Source organism: Diabrotica undecimpunctata, chromosome 5 (assembly GCF_040954645.1).
Source record: "Diabrotica undecimpunctata isolate CICGRU chromosome 5, icDiaUnde3, whole genome shotgun sequence".
NCBI classification, from domain to species: domain Eukaryota; kingdom Metazoa; phylum Arthropoda; class Insecta; order Coleoptera; family Chrysomelidae; genus Diabrotica; species Diabrotica undecimpunctata.
Window position 1 is genome coordinate 109,833,161 of NC_092807.1, and position 22,467 is coordinate 109,855,627.

The 22,467-nt window shown below is 32.8% G+C and overlaps 1 protein-coding gene across 4 annotated transcripts in view; it reads left to right on the plus strand.

The window, feature by feature from the left end:
* Positions 1-22,467, plus strand: part of Camta (Calmodulin-binding transcription activator) — a 1,863,487-nt gene that overhangs the window by 1,803,720 nt on the left and 37,300 nt on the right. For 2 of the 4 annotated variants that reach the window (XM_072532541.1, XM_072532542.1), the window contains exons 21-22: positions 5,559-5,651; positions 22,218-22,285. In XM_072532541.1, coding sequence (XP_072388642.1) covers positions 5,559-5,651; positions 22,218-22,285 — 161 coding nt within the window. The remainder of the gene's footprint in view (positions 1-5,558; positions 5,652-22,217; positions 22,286-22,467) is intronic. The other 2 variants (XM_072532543.1, XM_072532545.1) reach the window with 1 other exon arrangement.

The window sequence follows — 22,467 nt, forward strand, 5'->3', positions numbered from 1 at the left end:
TTTTTCCTAGTCTATACCTAGTTCTATACCTTTAGTATTTTAACCTTCCAGTAATTCTCGGAAGTAATCTTCGCGTCTTATCAGGATATCATCTTTGCTGCTAAGCATTTTGCCATCCTAATCGGTGCTTGTCTTTGTTTTAAATGCTTTTGTTATGACATTTATGTGATGATTAAAAGTTCGTATTTTTCCTTGACCCATATGAAATTTGAGCCATTCTATCAGCATTATATGATTCCCGTCACAAGAATCTAGTTTTATGATAATAAATGCCTCATTCTATTCATTTATTATTTTCGTGCATTCTTCGTAAAACCACTTTTTTCTTGCTTGATGTCGGGATATACTCAGCAGCAGATTTTTCAGAAGTTGATTTCAGAGTCACCTTTACATGTTCTTTATTTTTGTACTCGACTGATATAGGCTATTCATTATGTACTTTGGCTACAGGGCATGACAAAAGTAAAAGAAGTGCTTAATTTAGTGAAACAAAATAAGCTTGAGTACCTCGGCCACGTGATGCGAAACGAAGAAAAATGTCGAATTCTTCAACTCGTTATGCAGGGTGAAGTATTTGGCAGGAGAGGACCGGGACGCCGTTGTATCTCGTGGTTGAAAAACCTCCGACAATGGTTTGGGATGACTCTCGCGGAGCTGTTTCGCAGAGCAGTCAACAAAACCATGATAGCCTTGATGATCACCAACATCCGGACCGGATAAGGCACTGAAGAAGAAGAATTGTGTACTTTAGAAAGGAACTACAACATTAAAGGGGTTTTATTGTTTCATGTGGCCAAATAGGAAAAAACCAGGGAGTGCTATTATTATATAGGTATTATATAGATATAGGTCTTTTCATATTTGGGGTCCATTAACCATGAGAAACAATAAAACCCCTTTAACATTTTAGTTCCTTTTAGTCCCATTATTTAACATAATCAATATCCTAATAAGCTACCAAGGTTTTCAGCATTTTAAAATTTTATTTTAGCTGGGTTTAGCTGGCTGGTCCCTCTTTTTTTCTTGGCGTTGCAAATTTTTGTATCGTAACTTTGCACCAATAAAGTGGGCTGAGTCAATATTTATACCTCTGTAAGTTGTGATGTCCATTAAATTTGTGAAAAGGCTTTTGTCAATTAGCATATGATCTATTTGACTTTTAGTACTTTCCTGTGGTGATATCCAGATTAATTAATAGATATTCTCGTAATTTAAACATGTATTCCCATTGTCATGTTTTCAGGGGTTGCCATATTAACAAATTTTAGCAAATTATCATTAGTTACGTCGTGAGATCTGTGTTTGCCAATATAAACTTCATAGCATATCTTTCTTTTTCTGTCCACACCTACGATAACCTGCAAGGCGCAATTGTAAACACCTTTGGAGAGAATGGGACACTCTGCAAAGATAGCGTGTTGACAAAGTCCATTTAATTTTGATTTCCTTTTACTACAGATGGTTTTTTATGTATCGAATATCTTCATTGTTATAGTTTCTTCTGATCCCAATGAGTTATCTATTATTTTCTGATTTTTCTCATATAATTATTTAGGGATTAACGATAATAGTTTAGTATATATATAGTTAGCTAGTAACGGTAAGTTTACTAGTCAACTTAGACGAATTTATGTTCAAAGTAGAAAATATTTCCTTACTGTTATTATAGTAATATTTTTCCTTGACGTTAAATGCCTTTAATTTAAGCATTACACTAAAGATTTCTGTGATTTATGTTATGAAATATTCCTAAGTAAATAATAAAAGAATAATGCGTTTGAAGGAATTTAATTTTATTTGTATTTAAAACGTTGTACGTAAACGTAGAATAAATTAAGAGATTCAACTTTTTCCTTAAAGGGAAGATATTCGGTAGGAAAATTGTTGCATATTAGTTCTAACCTTGCGTCTATATCGCCAAAACTATGTTCAAAATAGTTTAAGTACTGTTAACATACTCGTATCATAACAGAGGACTGTGTTATATTCTCAGTTTATTACTTTATTAAAAAAGCCATTGTTTTATTGTTAATATTTTGAAACGACACATTTCAAATTTATTATTAAGATTTATGTAACAACTTGACTTTAAGATAAGTTTTAAGATAAATTAAGATTTTGATAGCACAAGTTAATTTACAGTAGGTGATTAAATTATTAGAGTTATCGATATATATATATATATATATATATATATATATATATATATATATATATATATATATATATATATATATATATATATATATATATATATATATATATATATATATCCGTTCCCCCTCGTATCTTTTGAACGGTTATTGTTATAGTAGTGAAATTTAGAAGGAGGTAATAAACAGACGTAGGCTTCTCAACTAGTCATAACAGGTGACGTAATACTGACAGATGACGTTACAGCGCCACTGTGACAGATAATTTTATATGGGACCTTACGGCAAATGATATTTCGTTTGGAAGGTATTGAAAATACCTACTCAGTTGTAATAATTTTGTTTAAGTTTAAGCTCACTTTGGTGAATAAATTAAACAAATACTAAAATTGTAGCTTTTCATTTAATTAATAAATATTTAATAACCTGTTCTTATAGTAAGTGTTCAAAATGAGCTCCATCTATTCCTGACAGTAATGCATCCTATTTCTAAACTCTTGCCGTACTCGTTCAAATGTGTCGGAGGAAATTGCCCTACATTTTTGAACAATTCGTTGTTTCAAAATGTCAATATTGTCGGGTGCTGTAGCGTAAACTTTAGATTTCAAGTATCCCCAGAGAAAAAAATCTAATGGTGTGAGGTCCGGTAACCGAGCTGGCCATTCTATCGTACCTCGTCGTCCAATCCATCTACCACGATATTCCTCATCTAGGTAATGTCTTACTGCACCATAATGGTGTGCAGGAGCACCATCATCTGGATTACATACCAGAATTTCAAGTATTAACGGTTCATGCATTTTGTAACATCTCCAGATACACTTCACCGGTTAAGTTAGTATTGAGAGAAACAGGCCCAACTATGTGGTTTCCCAAATGGCCTGCCCAAACATTTATTTTTTTTGGAAATTGAGTATATGTTTCTCGAAAGACGTGAGGATTTGTGTCACTAAAATACCTCACATTGTGTATGTTAACGTTTCCATTGAGAGAAAAAGTACTTTCGTCACTAAATCAGAAATTTTTTTTTAGCCAACACTCGGTGTACTGTCCTTTGACTGATTCCATAGATAGATGCAACTTGGGCTGTAGAAGAAGCAGGGTTCACTACCATTTCTGAAATTATGTAAATTTGTTTGTCATTACTAATTGTTGGTCTATCAGATCGTTTGACATCTTGAACACTACCTGTTTGTTTAAACTTCCGAAGAAGCTTCTTCAAATAAGCTCTCTATGTACTGCGATCGGGGTACCTCTCATTAAGAAGACGTTCCGCTGCATGGAAATTATTTCCACATTCACCAATTATTAACACAGCTGTTGCTTTTCCGGCTACAGTACGTACCATTCTGCCTTTGTAAAAATTTAAACGTCTCGCTAAACAAAAATTAAACTAAATATTAACTAAGAAGAACTAACTAAAAACAACTTGACTAAACTTGAATTGACTAAACTAAGCAGAAACAGAAACTAAATATTCAGGTATAAATGCGTTTGCAAACTAAAAACAACTAGAGAATTGACAAACGTCAACTTTTTTGACAACTTACCAAAGGCGAATGTTAGAATTTTTAATAATTAAATGCCAAACTAGAATTTTAGTATTTATTTAATTTATTCGTAAAAATCATGTTAAATCCAAACAAAATTATTATGATTTAATATATATATTAAAATAATTGTAATTTCGCATTTAATTAATACATATTCTAACGTTCACCTCTGGTTTATTGTCAAAAAAGTTGACGTTGGCGTAAAAACAATTAGAGAATTGAAAAACGTCAACTTTTTGACAAGTAACCAGAGCCGAATGTATTATTATTGAGATTGGCCCAAGTAACTTTTACTCCTAACCTTTCATCTTTCTTAGTTTATATACCATATACCATACGAGTGAACCTTCTTTCAGTTTTGGTTTAACTTCTTCGTTCATTTGCTGGTTTGTTATGACCACTTTAAAGGGCTTTTCTAAGTCGAATTTTCATGACATCTATCAGCCTTGCTTAGAGTATAACGAGATTTGTTTCGTTTTTTTTTGAGGATTTGAAGATTTTGACGTGGCTAACTAGATCTCTTGTTGTGTCTGTGGTAGTTTCAAGGCGGTAGTTACTGCCTCCCTCCCTATGCCGAACTGCCAGGGAGGAAGGTTCAGCATCGGTTCTAGAGCTGCAGTGGGGCATGTTGATATTGCCCCTGTGATTCCCAGGTAAGCTAGCCGCTGCACTTTTTGCAGCTTGACATTAGCTATTGTTTGTTTTGTTTTTGACCACTATAAGAGTGATGCGTATGTGACTATGGATCTAATAATCGTTTTGTGTGACCGGAGGGTCATTTATTTTAGGTTTTAGCCCCAAGTCTTTCCAAATGTCTTGCCACCAAGGCTCTGGATAAGATTTTTTGTGTACAACTATTCCAGGTGAGTTTGTGATCAAGAGTTATCCCCAGATATTTTGCTTCTTGGGAATAGTCTAATGTGATGCCATTCATAATTGAAACATGTAAATTGTATTTACGTCTCCTTGTGAAAGGTATCACCTCGTTTTGTTAGGGTTGACATTTAAACAATCATTCGAGCAACCAACTTTTAATTTCGATAAGAGCAGATTGCATGAGACTAGATATAGTCTGGTTATGCTTGCCCCTAATCCTAACAACTAGCTCATCTGTGTAACCTTGGGTTGTAAAACCAGAATCATGCAACTTAGTGAAGGGATCATCCACGAGCAGAGACCACAGCAGGGGCGATAGTACTCCTCTTTGAGGGAACCCCTTTACTGCTGTCACAGATTCTCCCTCAATACTAGCAGTGATGATTCTGGTTTTTAACATTGACTGAATCCATTGTATTAGCGAGGCTTCGATGCTTCTCTTTATATGTATCTTAAAAGCAAACAATTATTCTCATTCTGTTTATTAACAAAATAAAATTGCGTCAATTAAAATAATAAAACTTTTATGGTCATTTATTGATTAGTAATTACATACAACTGAAAAGTTTTTAATCAAAAAATGAGAATATACTTACATTATTCATAGAGACTGAGAGAACGGACTATATTAGACATAAATATTTAAATTTACATTCTTGTGATTCTAATAATTTTATCATCTATAGCAAATTGATTTTTGTGCACCAATAATTCGCGTGGAAGACAAGTAGGTTTTATGGACCTTCATCTTGTTCTTTTTGCCCCCACAACCTAGCGCAGAATATGACACACTTATTACATATATCTTGCTGCAAAGTAATGAACTGAGCAATTGTTTTCTTCAAAAACTAATTTTCCAACAAAACAGTACCAAATACCTTTTACAGGAACCGCCTATATAGTAAAGAATATATACTGTTAATAAACCTATTATTACTAAGCACTGACTGATTTGTATTTTAAAACGATAATCTAGGCGAAATAGGGAGTGGCCCCCGAAGCAGTAGTCCTCTGATAGACGTAGAAGGTGTGTCGGATGACGAGAACGAGATCCCCAACAGTACTGTAGGTCAGTGCCTTACATGGTCTGTTTGTTGTCTCTCGGTGTTGTTTCACTGTTGTTTATAATTATTCTATTCTTTGTTGTCCTTCTTAATGTGCTGTTATTGTACAACTTAGACTAATACTTAAATTTAAATAAAGAGTAATCAAATAAGTTGACACTGATATTGTTAAAAATCTATTCAAATCTTCTACTTCCATTAGATTTCTACATTTCTTAATTACTTATATTTTGTTACGGTTTGTGTAACAACAAAAGATACAATTATATTTTTTTTTTGTTAATATTTGGTAATACTAATACTGATTATATAATGAACAGCTCTCCAATGAAAACCAATGCAAAAATCCTCCAATAGATATAAGAATCAGACAATTAAAATTATTATGTAAAACCTGCTAATAAGTGTAACTAAATAATAAAAACAGAACGGTATAAAATAGAAAGCAATAAAACTTCTGTATATAGAACAAGAACAAAATAATAGAATTGATAATACGAAAGCTTCTTTGACCTGTGTAATAACAAGTACAGTATATTTGCAGATTTAGATTATCGTTAGACACTCGACAGCCAATGGTCCACTCCACTGTACAGCATAAGAAGTACGAAAGTAAATTGCTCTAGTAATGATTTTTTTCCTAATGAATTTAACATCCTTATACATTATAATCACAGTAAATAAATTGTCTGGCAATATTTAACAATATAAATATTATTTAAATATATTATTAGATATATTATATACATATATTAGATATAGATATTATAATAAAGAAAAAATGTCGTGTAGAAAATTGTCCATAGACAATTTCCTATGTATTCTTGGCACTGGAAAAGTGTCACGTATGTCTTGGAATTTGGTTAGGCTTCAGCTTCTAGATTCTATTGGGCTTCTGCGACTGTTTTATAGTTAACAGGTCGGCTGAGGTGTGTTAGTCTCTGATCATATTGTTGGCAGAGTTTGCTGACCTCTTCGTTGACAGTTGTCAGTTTGAAGTCTCGTGCGATCGTCTTGTTTGGAATGTACCATGGAGCATTAGTTACCATTCGGAGGACTTTCGATTGGAATCTTTCAAGAATGTCAATACTGGATCTAGCTGCTGTTCCCTATAGCTGAAGTTCATAGCTCCAAATGGGTTTTAAAATAACTTTATATGTTAAAATAAACTGTCGTTTGACAGTTTTGACTTCTGACAAGTATTTTATGTCGTCTTTCTGTGGCAGAGGTTGACAGTTAAATGATACCAGAGGGCAGTTTCCCTTACCGTTTTTATATGTAACATCAGATTTTGTGTCGTTGGTTCCTATAAGCGACATTTTTAGCCAAGTTTGTATTGCAATTAGGTTTTTTTAAGCCCTTCTCTCTATTCGGATTGCCGAAAACAGGCCTGTCCTAATTCTCGTCATTCATATCTGTTGTTTGTAAGACGTTTCCACATTGATCCTGCAGTTCTTTTAATATCGTCGCTCCAGCGCATTTGCAGTCTTCCTCGTGGTCTTTTGGCTTCATATGGCCGCCAATTCCCGATTTCTTTTCAATTTCAATTCTCATCGGCCATCCTTAAGACGTTCGTTATGTACAGCCAATTTTCATTTTAGTTTAGCTGCCTGTTCGAAAGCATCTTTTACTTTTGTTCTATTACGAATGTCTTCATTGGTTTTATGGTTTTGAGTGAGATACCCAGCATCTGCCGTTCCATAGCTCTCTAAGTTTTTTTGATCTTCTCCATGTTTATTTTAGCGAATGTCCAGGTTTGAGCTCCATATGTAAGTACAGAAATTAAACACTTTGGTTCGCAGTCTTTGAGGTATATTTTTATATTTAAGTACGTATGAGAGTCTTTCGAATGCTGCCCGTCCCATTTTTACACGTCTGTTTATTTCGGTAGACTGATTTTCTTTGCTTACCTTGACATTTTGACCGAGATATGTATATTCATCTAGGTGTTCTATCTCTGTCCCTTGGGTGATTAACATAGGTTTGTCGTCTTTGTTTGACATTAGTTTAGTTTTGCTGAAATTCATTTTCAGTCCTTTTTTTTAGGAATTTTGTGTGTAGCTCCTCAATCAGAATATTCAGTGCATTCCACGTGTCGGCTATTAGTACTACATCATCTGCTTATCTAAGATGGTTCAAGTACCTTCCGTTAATAGGGATTCCCTTATTTTCCCAGTCCATTGACTTAAACATATCTTCTAAGGCAGCTGTAAATAATTTTGGAGATATTGTGTCTCCTTGTCTTACGCCTCGGTTGATTTTTACTGGTCTTGTTTTGATTCCATTACCCAACGTCACTATCATTTCAGCTTGTTCGTAACTATTATGTATTAATATTCTGTACCTAGAGTCGATCCGGTTGTTGAGTAATGCGCACAGTTCTACGCTATCAAAACCTTTTTCATAATCTATAAAAGCTAGACATAATGGGATATTGTATTCGTTAGTCTTTTCTATTAGGATTTTCAAAGTATTCAGGTGCTGTACTCTTTTCTAAATCCAGCTTGTTCTACTGGTTGATATCCGTCAAATTTAATTGTCAACCTGTTTGTAATAATCTTTGTAAAGGTTTTGTAAAGTTGTGAAAAAAGTGAAATTGGTCGATAATTTTTCAGGTGTGTGTTGTCTCCATTTTTTGTGAATTAGTATTCGTTTAGCAGTATTCCATTGTTCGAGTATGTTGCCTTGTAATAGACATTTATTAAATAGTATTTTTAGATATTTCATGATCTCTGCATTCTTTCAGCATTTCTGCTAGGATTCCATCGCCTCCAGGAGCTTTATTCCTTTTTATTTCTTTTACTGCTCTTTCTATTTCTTGTTTTGTGATTTTACACTTATTTTGGATTTTCGTTTTCTGTTAGCGGTTGCCACTTCTGAGCTTGCATTTAATAGTTCTTTTGTTATGACTTCATTGATTTTATTTAAGCTAATTTTATCTAGATTTAATACTTCTCGGCTTTTAACTTGCTTTTATATTGTTCTGTATTAGATTTTAGTTTATCTGTGTCTATATTCCAAGTTTGTCTAAATTTATTTCTATTTTTATTAGGTTTTATCTCTAATTTGGCTCTAACCATTCGGTGATCGCTACTTACTGACGCCGTATTTATTACTGTTACGTCCTGTACGATATATGTTTTCTTATGCAGTATGTAATCTATTTCGTTCCGAGTTTTTCCGTCTGGGAATAGCCACGTCCACTTTCTTTGAGGTTTTTTCTTATAGAATGTGTTTATTGCATAGTATTTGTGAGCTTGTAGGAAGTTAACCAAGATTTAAAAAAAACCGTCTATAATATTGCTGTAATGTCTTTTTATTGTTAACTCACCAAAAAAAAAGTTAAAAGGCCTAAAAGAAACTGTTTAAAAATGTTCAAAAATGAAAATTATTCTATGAAAGATATCGGTTTGACGCCATTTTACCGTAATATTATCAGAAAAAAAGATATAGGGAAAAGCAAATTGGTTCCAAAGTATTTAGTTATTTTTTTTAATAACTTTTTTATTTTTCATTCTACTATAAAAAGTAATAGATATAAATTTGTAGACAATTTAATTTACTAGAAAGAATAAAATATTCTCTAGTGGTGCCAGTTTAAGAGATACAGCGCGAAAATCCTTATTCCAAAATGGCGAGTATTCAAGAACACAGTCAATTTCGTAGCGGTATAAAATCCAGAGAAATTAATAAAATTAAACAAATTTGCAGTTAAAATTATTCTTTTAAAAACCCTCTATAATATTGCTTTGATGTAATTTTATTGTAACGTGACTATAAAAAAAGTCCAAAAGAAAATTTGTTCAAAAATTTTTAGTTATTTTTGTTTATAACTTTTTTATTTTCCATTTTACTATTAAAAGTAATAAAAATATAGTTGTAGACAATTCAATTTGCTACAAATAGTGTTTTATAAAAAATTTTGTAGGGTTGCTTAGTTTACGAGATACTGCGCTAAAACTTTTTGCCCCCTTTTCCAATATGGCGGCCGTTGGACAAGGGGGCGATCCCGCAAACTTGAACTTTTGCTTACACTACCCACTTCCAAACATAAAAAAATAAAATTGCATCTTCCCAAGGTTACCAACAAACTAAAAGAGATCGAGTTACAACCAGAATGTGGAGTAGAAGATACTTGGCAAAAAATCAGAAAATGCATCAACCAAGCAGCAGAAGAAGCAATTGGAAAGTGTAAAATTAACACGAGGGCGATAAACCACACCAAACCGTGGTTTTGTCAAGAGGTAAAAGAAGTCTCTGAATTAAAACGCAAATGCTACCTGAGATATGAAAGCACACGATCGGAAGAAGCTCTCGCAGAATATGTCCAAGTAAGAAACGAAGTAAACGCAAGAATACAATCAATCAAAAGAGAACATTGGGCTAAATTCACCAGCGACATGGACTACGACCTATATGGTGCCCAAAAGAAAGTATGGAAAATGCTTCGGAACAGAAAAAAACAGTTAAAGGGTTCGTACAGACCAAAGGAGTACCTATAGAGACATGGCAACAGCATTTTAAGGAGCTATATGATGCTGAAGAAACGCTGAATATAAACGAATACGAATCAGATATAAGTGCTACAATCAATGACGAAGAGATAGAAGCAAAGATCAGGAAGCTAAAAAACAGAAAATCACCTGGAACAGATGGTATACCCAATTAACTCTTAAAATATGGAGGCCCTGAACTTACAAGTAAACTGTTACAACTATTTAACAAAATCCTAAATGACACATAAATACCAGAGGAATGGCATAAGAGCATCACAATCCCCATATTTAAAAAAGGACAAAAAACTTGCCCACAAAAGTACAGAGGAATAACCCTCTTAAATACAACGATGAAACTTTTCACAAGTATTCTTAAGGACAAATTGGACTAATGCTGAAGAACAACAAGGTTTGACAAGAGGGCGGTCTATAACAGATGCAGTATTCATAATAAAACAAATAAAATAAAAAGCTATAGAGTTCAGCATGCCAGCGTATATTTGCTTCATTGATCTGACAAAGGCGTTTGGGAGACATTCTAAATATATTAATAGAAAATAAAACGCCGACCAACATAACAAAGATAGCCCATAACCTAAATAACAACAATGTAACCAAAAGTTAGAGCAGGAGACCAATTCACTGAAAATATTCTAACACCGGGAGGAATTAGACAGGGCGACAGTTTAAGCCCCTTCTTGTTTATCCTACTCATGAGCAAAATTATAAACAAAGTAACATCTCTCAATCTCGGATACAGAATGGGCAACAAAAGAATTGGTATGGTGTGTTACACAGATTATGCAGCAATTATTACCGAATCAGAAAATGATTTTCAGAGACAGCTCTTTCAGTTCTTTTAAATAAGCCGCCAACTAAATATGAACATATCTACCAACAAAACTAAATGTATGACAATAGCAAAAGATCCGCTCAGATGTAAGTTAGTGGTTGAGAACAACCCCATAGAACAGGTGATGCAATTAAGATATCTGGGCATAGATATATCAAGCAGACACGACTCAGTAGAGGACCTAAGGAGTCAGATCAACAAAGCATCCGCATTGTCGGGATGTCTGCGGGAGATAGTCTGGTCAAATCCTTATATGCGCACAGATAGTAAAATTAGAATCTACAAGACTTGCATACGACCGATCATGACATATGGCATAGAAGTGCGCGAAGATACTAACAAAATGAAACAGATGCTAAGGGTTGCCAAGATGAAAACCCTAAGAACAATAGTGAGCAAAACAAGAAGAGATATGGTGAGAAATACAAACGTTAGAGAGCAGTGCAAAATTCAAGATATTGTAAGATGGGGAAGGCAGCGTAAAAGGATGTAGTACAGTCATGTAAGACGAATGGATGAGAATAGACTCCTAAAAATTGCCCTAGAAAACAACCCTCCCGGTTTAAGATCTCCAGGAAGACCACCTAAAAGATGGAGGGATAGTTGGCAATCTACCTCCTAGGAAATTAACCAGAGGCAGCTTCAGAATTAAACAGATCGAAAGATCTCCAAGAAGTAGAAGAAGAAGAAGCATCTTCTCAAAAATGTTATCTCAATGTACATACATAACTTTTCGATGGACTAGACGCAAAGTGAGATTTGTGTGAATGTGGTTCAACTAAACTTTTTAGAAGAGCAGTTAAAAAAAATTAGGTATTCATTATCTTACTCAATTCTAATACTAACTACAAAAATTACATCGTGGTGTTTATTGACTTTATAAACAAAATTTAATGCTAAACTAAAAAATAAGCAACAAATTGTAAATTTTCAACTTCTAGTTTTCAATTGTCACAAATATGGTGACAATACATGTTAAAAAATACATATTGAAGATAGTATTTTTTACATTTGTCAGCGTCTACTGTAATTTGCACAAATGAACACATTCTTTAACGAAAACTTTAATCGATGGCGCTCAAAGTCTCAAAATTAAACCTGCACATATTTTATCAAATTGCGTTCCAAACATATCTGTAAAATATGTTAAATATTTTTAAAGAAAAATTTTGATTAATTATGGCAAGTGAAAACAAGTTATCATTTTAACATTTAGTTAAAATAAATTCAATTATCATTATGAACTCTAGAACATTTGCAAAAAAAAGCAATAACTGTGGTTACTCTTATTTTGTCATAAAGTTTGTAAAGCGTTGTACAATAACAAATATTAATAGTTTCTCTCCTATACAGGGTAGCGGATAACCAGCTTTAAGGTGCACATTATCGTCCTTACTAAACAATACTACATGTGTCAGTTTGTAACTTATGGAAAATTGTAGGGTTTAAACTGTGATGTCGATTCAAAATGATTAATTTTTCACTATTTGTAAACGAACATAGTTGTTACCTACTTGTAGAAGTATTCAGCAAATATAAATTCAAAAAATATAAAAAAATAGTATAACTACCTTAAACTGTTTACAAGGTTGACCGATTATTCACAATTAATTAATATCAAAATATTATTAAGTGCTGATATTTAGATTTACGTATGAAACTTATCATACTTGTTTTACCTTTTCTTTCATCCATTCTTTCACCAAGAATGGTGAAAAATTACTTTTTTTCTTTATATTATTTTATAGGATAACATAATATAATATGTACCCTTTACATTAAACAAATATTTTTCGTTAAAGACAAATTATTAACTTTTTTTGTTCAAGTTTGAGTATTTTATATTTTGTATAATAGTTATTTATTTCTAACCCCTTTTATAATGTAGAACAACTTTGAAAAATTATAGAATTAGTGATTTTCTTCTAAATGTATTCGCAAACAACATACCTATACTTGTTTCTACATAGCTAAAAAATCCGTCCGAATAAAAAAATTGTTTAACTCTGTCAGTCACACTTTTGCTAAATAAACGGAGTTAAAATCGTAATTTCTGAGCTGTTTGTATATAATTAGGTTACGCAAACAGGTTCTTAATTTTGACATTGATAGATGGGACATATGTGTCCCATTGGTATTGTTAACTATAACATATATATCCCAGTGGTAGTCTATAGAAAAAAGGTACAAGTGTTCTTAAACATTTATTTAACATAACTTTACAGTTTTAAGTATGGTATGGCGAAAAGGAATTTCTGCAAAGTGACAAACTTGACAGATTCTGCACAATGTTGAAGTTCGTTTTTCTGTTTTCCATTGGAAACATCTTGCACAACGTTGACATGTTTTACCCTCGGGTGGCAGATGTTCTTCTACACGTATCATACTTTTTGTCCTCTTGGTTTCGACCTTCTCCTTATGTGAACTTTTGTCGTAGTCTTTCCAAACTAAATCAGCTCTTCACGTAGAACTATTAAAATTCAAGAAAAGATTTTTTTTCGATGGAGATTGGTGTTGATTATCCAACTGTTTACAGAAGCAAGCATAACTAATCTAAAAAATACCTTTTTCCACCATTTTCCCGATCTGCGATCTGCGATCCCATGTCATATAAACCTACCATTTGGCCCTCTAAATCCACTCTTCCACAGTTCAATATTTTTGAAAATTATGCTTCAAACTATTTAAAAGTTCGTCTGCGTAATACGCCTTGAAAGAATTTTATTTTTCTGGATCATTCATGTATATTTCGGATAGTAATAATGTAAATATATTTCTATAAATACTATTTTTAATTAGTGAGCTACCAACGGATGTACCAATAGTTTCGAAGTGCTGGCAATCTGTTGTAACTCATAACAAAAGGGCAACCCAAAATTATTGCAATCTCCCTGATATCGGTTTTAGCTATTGTTTTCTTTTTTTTTTTTGTTTATAAATTGTAAATCTCTTATTAGTGGATTCGGAAATAAAAATAAACAAACTGGGAGGAAACATCTATCAGTTTCAAAGATCTTTTAACCCATTTATTTACCTCATAGGTGTGTATTGCAGGAATCTGGAATCTTGGAAGAAAGCTGTCGGTTAGGGTAGAACATATTATATTTACCTCTTATTTGCCTCGATCCTGACTTTTTATCAACATCGGCATTTTATTATCTGCGAGATCTTCAGCTTTATTTCCAGAAAGTTGATCATCATCGCTGTTGACTTCTTCGTCTGCTTGATCATCCGAATTAGAAGATGTTGTCCCGGTCTGGTAGTTGTTGTCGCTGTCATCAGATACAAAAGAATCTGGCTCATACTGCTTGAACAAACTGCAAAAAACCAATGGGTTAAATATGTGCCGCTTAAAAATACCACTGGGACAATACTGCTGTTATTCCTAAAAAATCAGGAATATTTCTAGCAAAATGTTATACGATATTAGAATATAGTGTATCACTGGTACAAATGAAGAAAAATATACACTTACTGTTCAAAAAATCTCAATAAAAATAGTAAAAAGTTAACATAAACAGATTAAAACGTCGAGTACGTGTGAAAATAAATCTGTAACTGACGCCGAAGATCACGCAGTGTTCATAGTCAATTCAGTACTATTTTCTCACTTTTGCGCTAAAGATACCACTACAGCAAAACTACGATCAAATCGGGACGCATTTGTGTCAGTAAATATTTTTAAACTTTTAGTGGGACATATTTATCCCGAGGGGCCGAAAAGGTTACCGAATAGGTTCCATCATTATTAAAATACTTAAGTACCTACTATATTTATAACATAATATATAAAAGTGTTAATAAGACAAAGGTTACACTAAAAAACTCTTTATAAATAATGTGTGTGTACATTGTTCTTATTTTTCTTCTTCGCTTATCCTTGTTCACAATCCAGTTGATGAAATTATCTACTCTAGCTACTAATTTCCTTTTTCCATGCTTTACGGCCCCCCTTCTCAAAACGTTTGGTTGCTACTAACCTTTTTTTTATATATAGCTCCCGTTCCTTTTGTTCCATTCTCTCTTATTTTCCTTGATGTGCTTATCCTTGTTTTATATTATTTTTTTATTTAGTAATTTGTTTTTGCCCATCCTTGCGATTTATTCAAACTGTTTAACTTGTTTTTTTTTTTATTTTTTATTAGACGTTTTACAGCTATTCTTCATTTTATTTTCTGTCCCAGACATTGTAAATTCTAATTACTGGTTTTAGAACTATATCTTTTTCTCTAAAAAGTTTTTTTGTACAGCATAAATTGTTTAATTTTTTGTTCTGTAAACTATGTTTTAATCTATTTGTCTTGTACATTATTTTAAGCTTCGCAGTTACTCATTTTACTCACTTTTACTCAATTTTTTTATAATTGTCTGTTAGATTCCATTTATTGGAATTGGTAAACTCCATTACTTTCTGGTGGATTATAATCATAGTCATCCATTTTGTTATTGCTATTCCCATGATCTTCTCTGTTCATACATGTAAGTCTTATAAGTATTAAGTAGGTCATTCATCCTTGCTTTTAAACGCACTCTGAAGATTGTCGTCTGCAGGTAAAAGTTATATTTATGTTTTGACCGGTTTAAGTCTTTTGTCTTCTTCTTCCTTTCAATATTGAGACATCTGCGTTCGGTTCTGCATCAATATTCGCTCCATCTTTCAAGAGGCATTCTATAGTTCTTCTTTCTTTTTTTGTTTGTAACTTAATATTTGTTAGTTCGTAATCGATTTCATCCAGTCTGTTTATATGTTGTTTCTATTTTTTTTTTCTGTATTAATTTATTTTCTCATAGATTGAATAGATATTCTGATAGTTCTGGTCTTACATCTTCATTTCTCCAACTATCATGTCTTGTATACCTTTTGCCCTTCTAAGAAATCTCATTTTACCAACTTAAATATTAGAATTATTTCTTTCCGTTATTATCCAGATTTGACATCCATGTAACAGAGTAGGTGTGACTATTGTCTTTAACGTTTTATAATTGCATTACCTCTTGTCTTGTTCTCCAATGATCTGTGAATTGTTCTGCAAGTGTTTTAGTATTTTTGATGTTCAAATCCAACCAACCTTGATAATATTAAGATTATTTATCTTTCGATATCTGGTTTTGTTTCTAATATTTCCTTAAATATGTATATTACTATGAGTTTATATGAGGCTTCATAAACCTGATTCGCCAATTTATTTCTAATATTCAAATTAATATTTACTGCAGTAAAATTTTCTCCAGAGCAATCTTGTAAAGATCTTAGAGCTTTAGATCTTTTCCTTATTTGTCTTTAAATATTTCGAAAAATGTTTATTTTCGCCAGTAGCCTAGACATTTCTACAGGGGATTGGTTGACATAGAGTTGACATTCTGTTTCCTTTTCTTGCTAATTATCATAAGCATTGTCTTCTTAACGTTTATATCGAGTCCATATTGTTGACTGTAATACGTGATTTTGTTCATAAGAACTTGTAGGTCTTCTATATCTGATGTTTTTTAGCCGGTAACCATTTAGTAGAATACCTTTTTCAGTTTCGTGCAAAGCTTCGATTAATATTCTGTCAGGGTACAGATTGAAGATTAGGAGAGACAAAATACAGCCTTGCCTCACTCCACGTATGATTTTCACATAGTCAGTGTGTTCACCTTCAACTCTGAGATTTTCTTCTGATTTGTTGTCAGACAGCAGACTAATGCCTATAACCATTGCAGATTCGTCTCTATCTTCTGTTTTTCTTAAAAGCGTCCGTATGTTTAACCCTTTCCAGTAGCGACTGTTTTTCAGCCAGGATATTTGTCGTCTACGAGGACCCCTTTTTCTGTCATTTGTCCGTTTTTAATCAGCTGCAACAGCTCGTACTTCTCATGTCTAAGTATGTGCTCCAAATATGCTGTCTTTCTCCTTTTAATTTACATTTTGTTACATTTTTAATATATTTTGTTTGTAATATGATCGGTCCATGGTATTTTCAAAGTTCTTTTAAAACGCCACATCTCAAAAGCTTCCAGTTTTCCCATCAAGTCAACATTAACAGTTCAAGCTTTGGCGCCATAAAGAAGAATAGACTGGATATATCATTTTACCATCCGATACCGGAATTAGAGTTTGAGTCTTTGCTTACTCAGAAATTTCCTTTTTAGATAATAAGTATTTTGTTTCGCCCACTTTTTTAATATATTTAATTTTTTATCTAGATCCTTGTTATGACTTTACTCCTCTTACTTTATGTTTATTGTTAAACCGAACTGTTCCCCAGTATCACAAATTGTGTTTAGTAGCGCTTGTAGGTCTTTCTCACTTTCAGATCTTGATCCCTTCTGTACAGGTTTTAAGTGCTTGTGTAAATACTGTTTTCCTCTACTAATAAATACTCCGTTTTATCAAAATGTATTTCCAGGCACCATTTGAGATATTATTTAATAAGTTTTCTTACCATGTAGTAGGCGTCTATTTCGTCAGTTGCTAGAATAACCTGATCATTGGTAAAGCTAAGGGGGAACAGTATGTTGTTGTTTACTTCACTACCCATTCTGCCACATTTGTTTTTTCACTCTTTTAAACTTCATTGAGATATTGACCTCGAGAACTTGAATATGTTGTGCATTCACAATTCTTGTATTCACATTCACAATACAGCATTCTTGTCTCAATCCTTATGCCACCTGAAATTTCCGAAAGAGGGATTTACGGATTTTCACAATCTTTTAACACAACTTGTATTCTTACTGTACAACTATCTTACCCTTTCTAATTAAGTGTAATTGATCTTTTATCTTCTCATTGCAGTTCAGAGCCTAGAAATTGTGCTTTTTCTAATCGATAAAAACTAAATGCGTTTCTAGATTACGCGCTAGCCTTTTATCTGTAATTTGTCAGTTTTTACAAAGTGACTTTCAATCCGAGTCTTTACGATTTTTCCAAAGTCTCCCAATGCTGCCGAGATCGTTAGTTCACTCCATCTGATCCAGAATTTCGACCTTTTTTTAAGTGTTTTTAAAGTTTTCTCTACTTCGTCAGATTTAATTTAATCTATTCTGTTTTCCTTATGTGTATGAATATATCAGTGTCCTTACTTTGAAATTCAATTCTGTGTTCTTTCATTAGTTGTTCATAATAGATCTTGGTTTTCTAAACTTTTCTTATTTGTCCTGAGGTTTTTTAACAACCTAAAAGATTCTTTTGATCTACTACGTCCTAGGCAGTTGCTTACTTATTTGCATTTATTATCCTAATATTGATTTTTTGTTTTAATTACTTTTTTTTAACTTCGTTATTTATTCTTGGATAATTTTTCCTGTCGGTTGGATCCTGTTACTAACCAGGTATTCTCTTTTTTTTCTACCAGCTGTGCTATGGAATTATTCCACCAGTATTATTTTTCCGATTGTTGCATTTTTCTATCTCTCCTAAGCTTTTATATACGATTTAATGTCTTGCTTGCACGTTGTTTTCATATTATAATATCTTAGGTGTAGTGTCGTCAATTTGGCTTAACTTCTGACTCAACTTTAACTTGTACAGAAAGGTTACGAAGGGATTTTCCAGAAGTTGTAATTTGTACTTTCGCGGTTTGTACTGGATATTTTGGATTTTAGTGATTTTTTCCGTTAAAATATTTCAATTTTTTATCGATTGTTCTCCCTAATGTTGTTGATTGATGTGGCCATTAATTAAAAAATATAATATTATACAATACATATACAAGTGATATGGAATTATGATAAAAATTACACTAAAAAGTTGGCAATAACGTGTATCTATATTATCAACAGTAATACTAAAGATGTGGTTTATATAATATAAGATACCAGCCAAGATATAGCAGCACATATGAAATTAAAGAATCATACCAGCTTTTTGAACGATTCCTAAATCCGATTATTCTGTGTAACCATCAAACACTTGATGTTATTATTAATCGACTTCAAATTTGAGCGATTATATATGATCATATTTGCTGGAAACTTCGAGATGATAAAAATTTTATATACATACTTATTTATATTAGTAAAGAAGATAATATCCTTATTCTGTTTAATTAGTTACCCTGTATGCATTCTAACCATAGTCATAGATAAAATTGATGCACTCCCTAACAATCTATATTCTTATACCGACGTTTTAGACCTAACTTGATATAGTTGGAGCCATAAAACTCTGAAGACTTCCCTTAAATCTGTAACTAACACTTTCTCTGGATAGAAAAACTAACCATTTTTACGCTTTATGCTGCTTTCGCTTTATGTGTACTCTGTTTTTTTCCTAGTATTTAAAAAGACCATATTAAATTAGTATGATTTCAATAAATATTTATGATATATTCTGTATTTTACAGACTTCTCGTATATACAAAAAATTCTAGCGCAACTTTAAAAATATACAAGTAAAAAATGATTGATTTATACCCGCTTATGCTTTTTCTCTCATCTAGCTTCATTTCTATTATTAACTGCTGCTGCTAATATTCCTCAATAGTGATGTTTTTCTGCTATTCTACTGGTTCAGATGCAGTGCACGATATATCCATATTTCAAAAGCCTACAATTTTATAATATCTTCCTTTTTTATTTCCCGTTTTTACAGTAAGAGATCATATAAAGCATATCAGTATTTTAACCGGAGTGCGAAAGTTTTGATTGGGGAGGATATGGTGCATATATATGAATTATGAATAATACCTGGTGGTAAATCGTCAAACAGGACGTAGAAAACAATGGAAAATTCTAAGTATTAAATTCCTGTTTCCATAATTATTTTACATCAAAATTCATGAAAAAATAAGTAACAGGGCAATACGAGTAAGGCCTCATTTCCCATGTAAAATTCCATAAGAACACGCTAAGGTTCATTATGCTCATATTTTGAGCGTATTGTCGTAGGGGTAAAATATTTCGTTTGATCGTGAAATTTGACATAAAAAACGTGACATAATACGTGACATAATACGTTTCATGTCAAATATCTCGTTTCATGCCAAATGTCACGTTTTATGTCAAATGTCACATATTATGTCACGTGTTATGTCAAATGTCACTTATTATGTCACGTTTTATGTCAATTCTTTGGATTGAATAATGAGTTTCGACTTAACGTTACGAGTTACAGCAAATTTACGACTGCAAAATCATGAACATGTATATTTTTTTCTTCAAACATACTATCAGGTTTTAACGCCGTTTGTTAATCATCCCTGAGAAGATTAGGGTGCCGTTAATAAAATTTATATAATAATCGGGATAGTGTATTCATAATATTTAAGTATTGTTACTTTTTAAAGCCTCTTAAAGAATGACGTTTCAGTTTCAGATTTTCTGTCCATAAAAAATTTGTCTGTTAAGACATCCTTAATTAGTTCCCACCTTAGAGCTTGTTGCTTTTTTTGGCTCCTTAAATTGATAGGCTATAGATTATCACTCAGATTTTGTGGATTACTTCCTTACTGTGTACTTCCTAATCCTCTGTGAGTCCTGGTCTGCTATAGATTAGTCGCCATTCTGTTCGGTTTCTGGCAACGTATTGCCATTTTTTTATCTCTAGTATCCTTAAGTCGGTCTCAACTCTATCTAACCACCTAATTCGCGATCGGCTTCTGCTTCTTCTTCCTATAGGTGTTCTTTTTCGTTAGCTTTTTAGCAATCGTGTAGTCAGGTATTCGTATTATGTGTCCAGCCCATCTAAGTCGCTGTGTTTTAATGAGAAGTCTTTCATCCTTATGCGTCAGATTCCATGTTTCCGCCCAGTATGTGAGGTCCAGTCCCAGCAGTGTTTTTTATATAATAATTTTATTTTTTCTTTGGATATTTCTTGAGTGGAATTGTTTTTGGAGGCCATAGTATGCCCCATTTGTAAGGTTTATATGTCTTCGGCTTGTTTTATTGGTAGTAGTCACTAGTGAGCCAAGCTACGTGAAACTGCCAACATGTTCAAAGATGACTTTCAAATGCTGTTTCCCGTTCCTAATTTGCTATAGAATCCTTAGTAACCAACACGTACTTGGTTTGGTCTTCGTTGATGACTAGACCGACCTGTTTCGCCGCCGTTTCCAATTCTAGGAAATATTGCTTAATATCTCGCTTGCTACTCCCTATAATGTCAATGTCATCAGCGTATTCTATTCTATCTAATTCGTGTGTCTATGATTGCCTTTTCTAATGCAATATTAAATAGGAGGCAAGCCAGGGTATCTCTTTGTCTGAGTCCATCCTTTATCTCAAAGGAGCCTTTATCTTAAAGGATCGAGAATTTTCTCCCTGTATTCTTCTCCCTATACCTTCCATTCCTCCTAAGTGCCTTCTCTGTTGAGGTTGGCGATCAATATGGCAAATTTCTCTCTATTCTGGGCTTGATGAATTAATTCATTTCCTTTTGTGTGGGTCCAATCTCTGATGTTTCGTAGCCAAGATTTTTTCTTTCTTCCTATGCCCTTTTACCTTCAATCTTTCCTTCTAATATTACCTGCAGCTGCTCAAATTCCCTATGGCGCATTATGTGTCCTAGATATGACGTCTTTCTAATTTTAATAGTATTGACCAGATGAGGGCGTGTGTTCATTGCTCTCAGCACTTCTTCATTCGTAGTTCTGCTGGTCCAGCTTGGGGTTACAGAGCATTTTACGCATATTCATGAAACCAGATCTTGCTATTGACCCCTGTATCCTAACGCTGGCTTTTAAGTTAGACATTGTCATTCTCGTTAATCGGATAAGTTTTTCTGATATTCCTAACTCACGCATTGATTGGTATAGTACTGTTCTCTTAACACTGTCGTATGCGGCCTTGAAATTGACGAATAGGTGATTACTTTACTCTTAATTGGTATATGTTAACTGCTACAAAGGAAGCTTCTATATACTCTAATATAATATTCTAATAAGTATTAGATTCATCATTAATTCAGTAGTAAATAAAGAACATTTTCGTTCTTTTATTTTACCTTGTTAAAATTTTGTGCTGTTGTGACACAACTTATTGTTGCTTGCATTATTTAGAACGCATTTATTTCTTTTATGATCAACTATTTAACATTTTTTTTTATATTTATTTGCTACAGTTTACTAAACCAACAATAACTATTGTAAAAAATCATATAAGGTCTTTTTAAATACATATACCTTTGTGTACACAAATATGTAGCTCTCTTAGATGCATGTTAATGATTCTTCAATTAAGTGACATTGATCTTATATAATTTTATTGAAGTGAACGTTTTAAATATTTTGGTATAATTTAAGGGGAGCAAGATGCTAGAGTTTTGACATTAGCCGAACAAATCATTGCTGCAATGCCTGAAAGAATTAAGGTAAGTTTAACCATCACTTAAATTATATATTAAAATAATTATGTATTTGGTCTGCCTTGTTAATCATAAGATGCACTGTTAGTGTCAGTATTTGCAAGACCAAGGAAATCAGGGTACAATTAATGGACTTAACATATCTATGAATGAAAAGGATATAGAAGATATATAGATTGAACGAATTT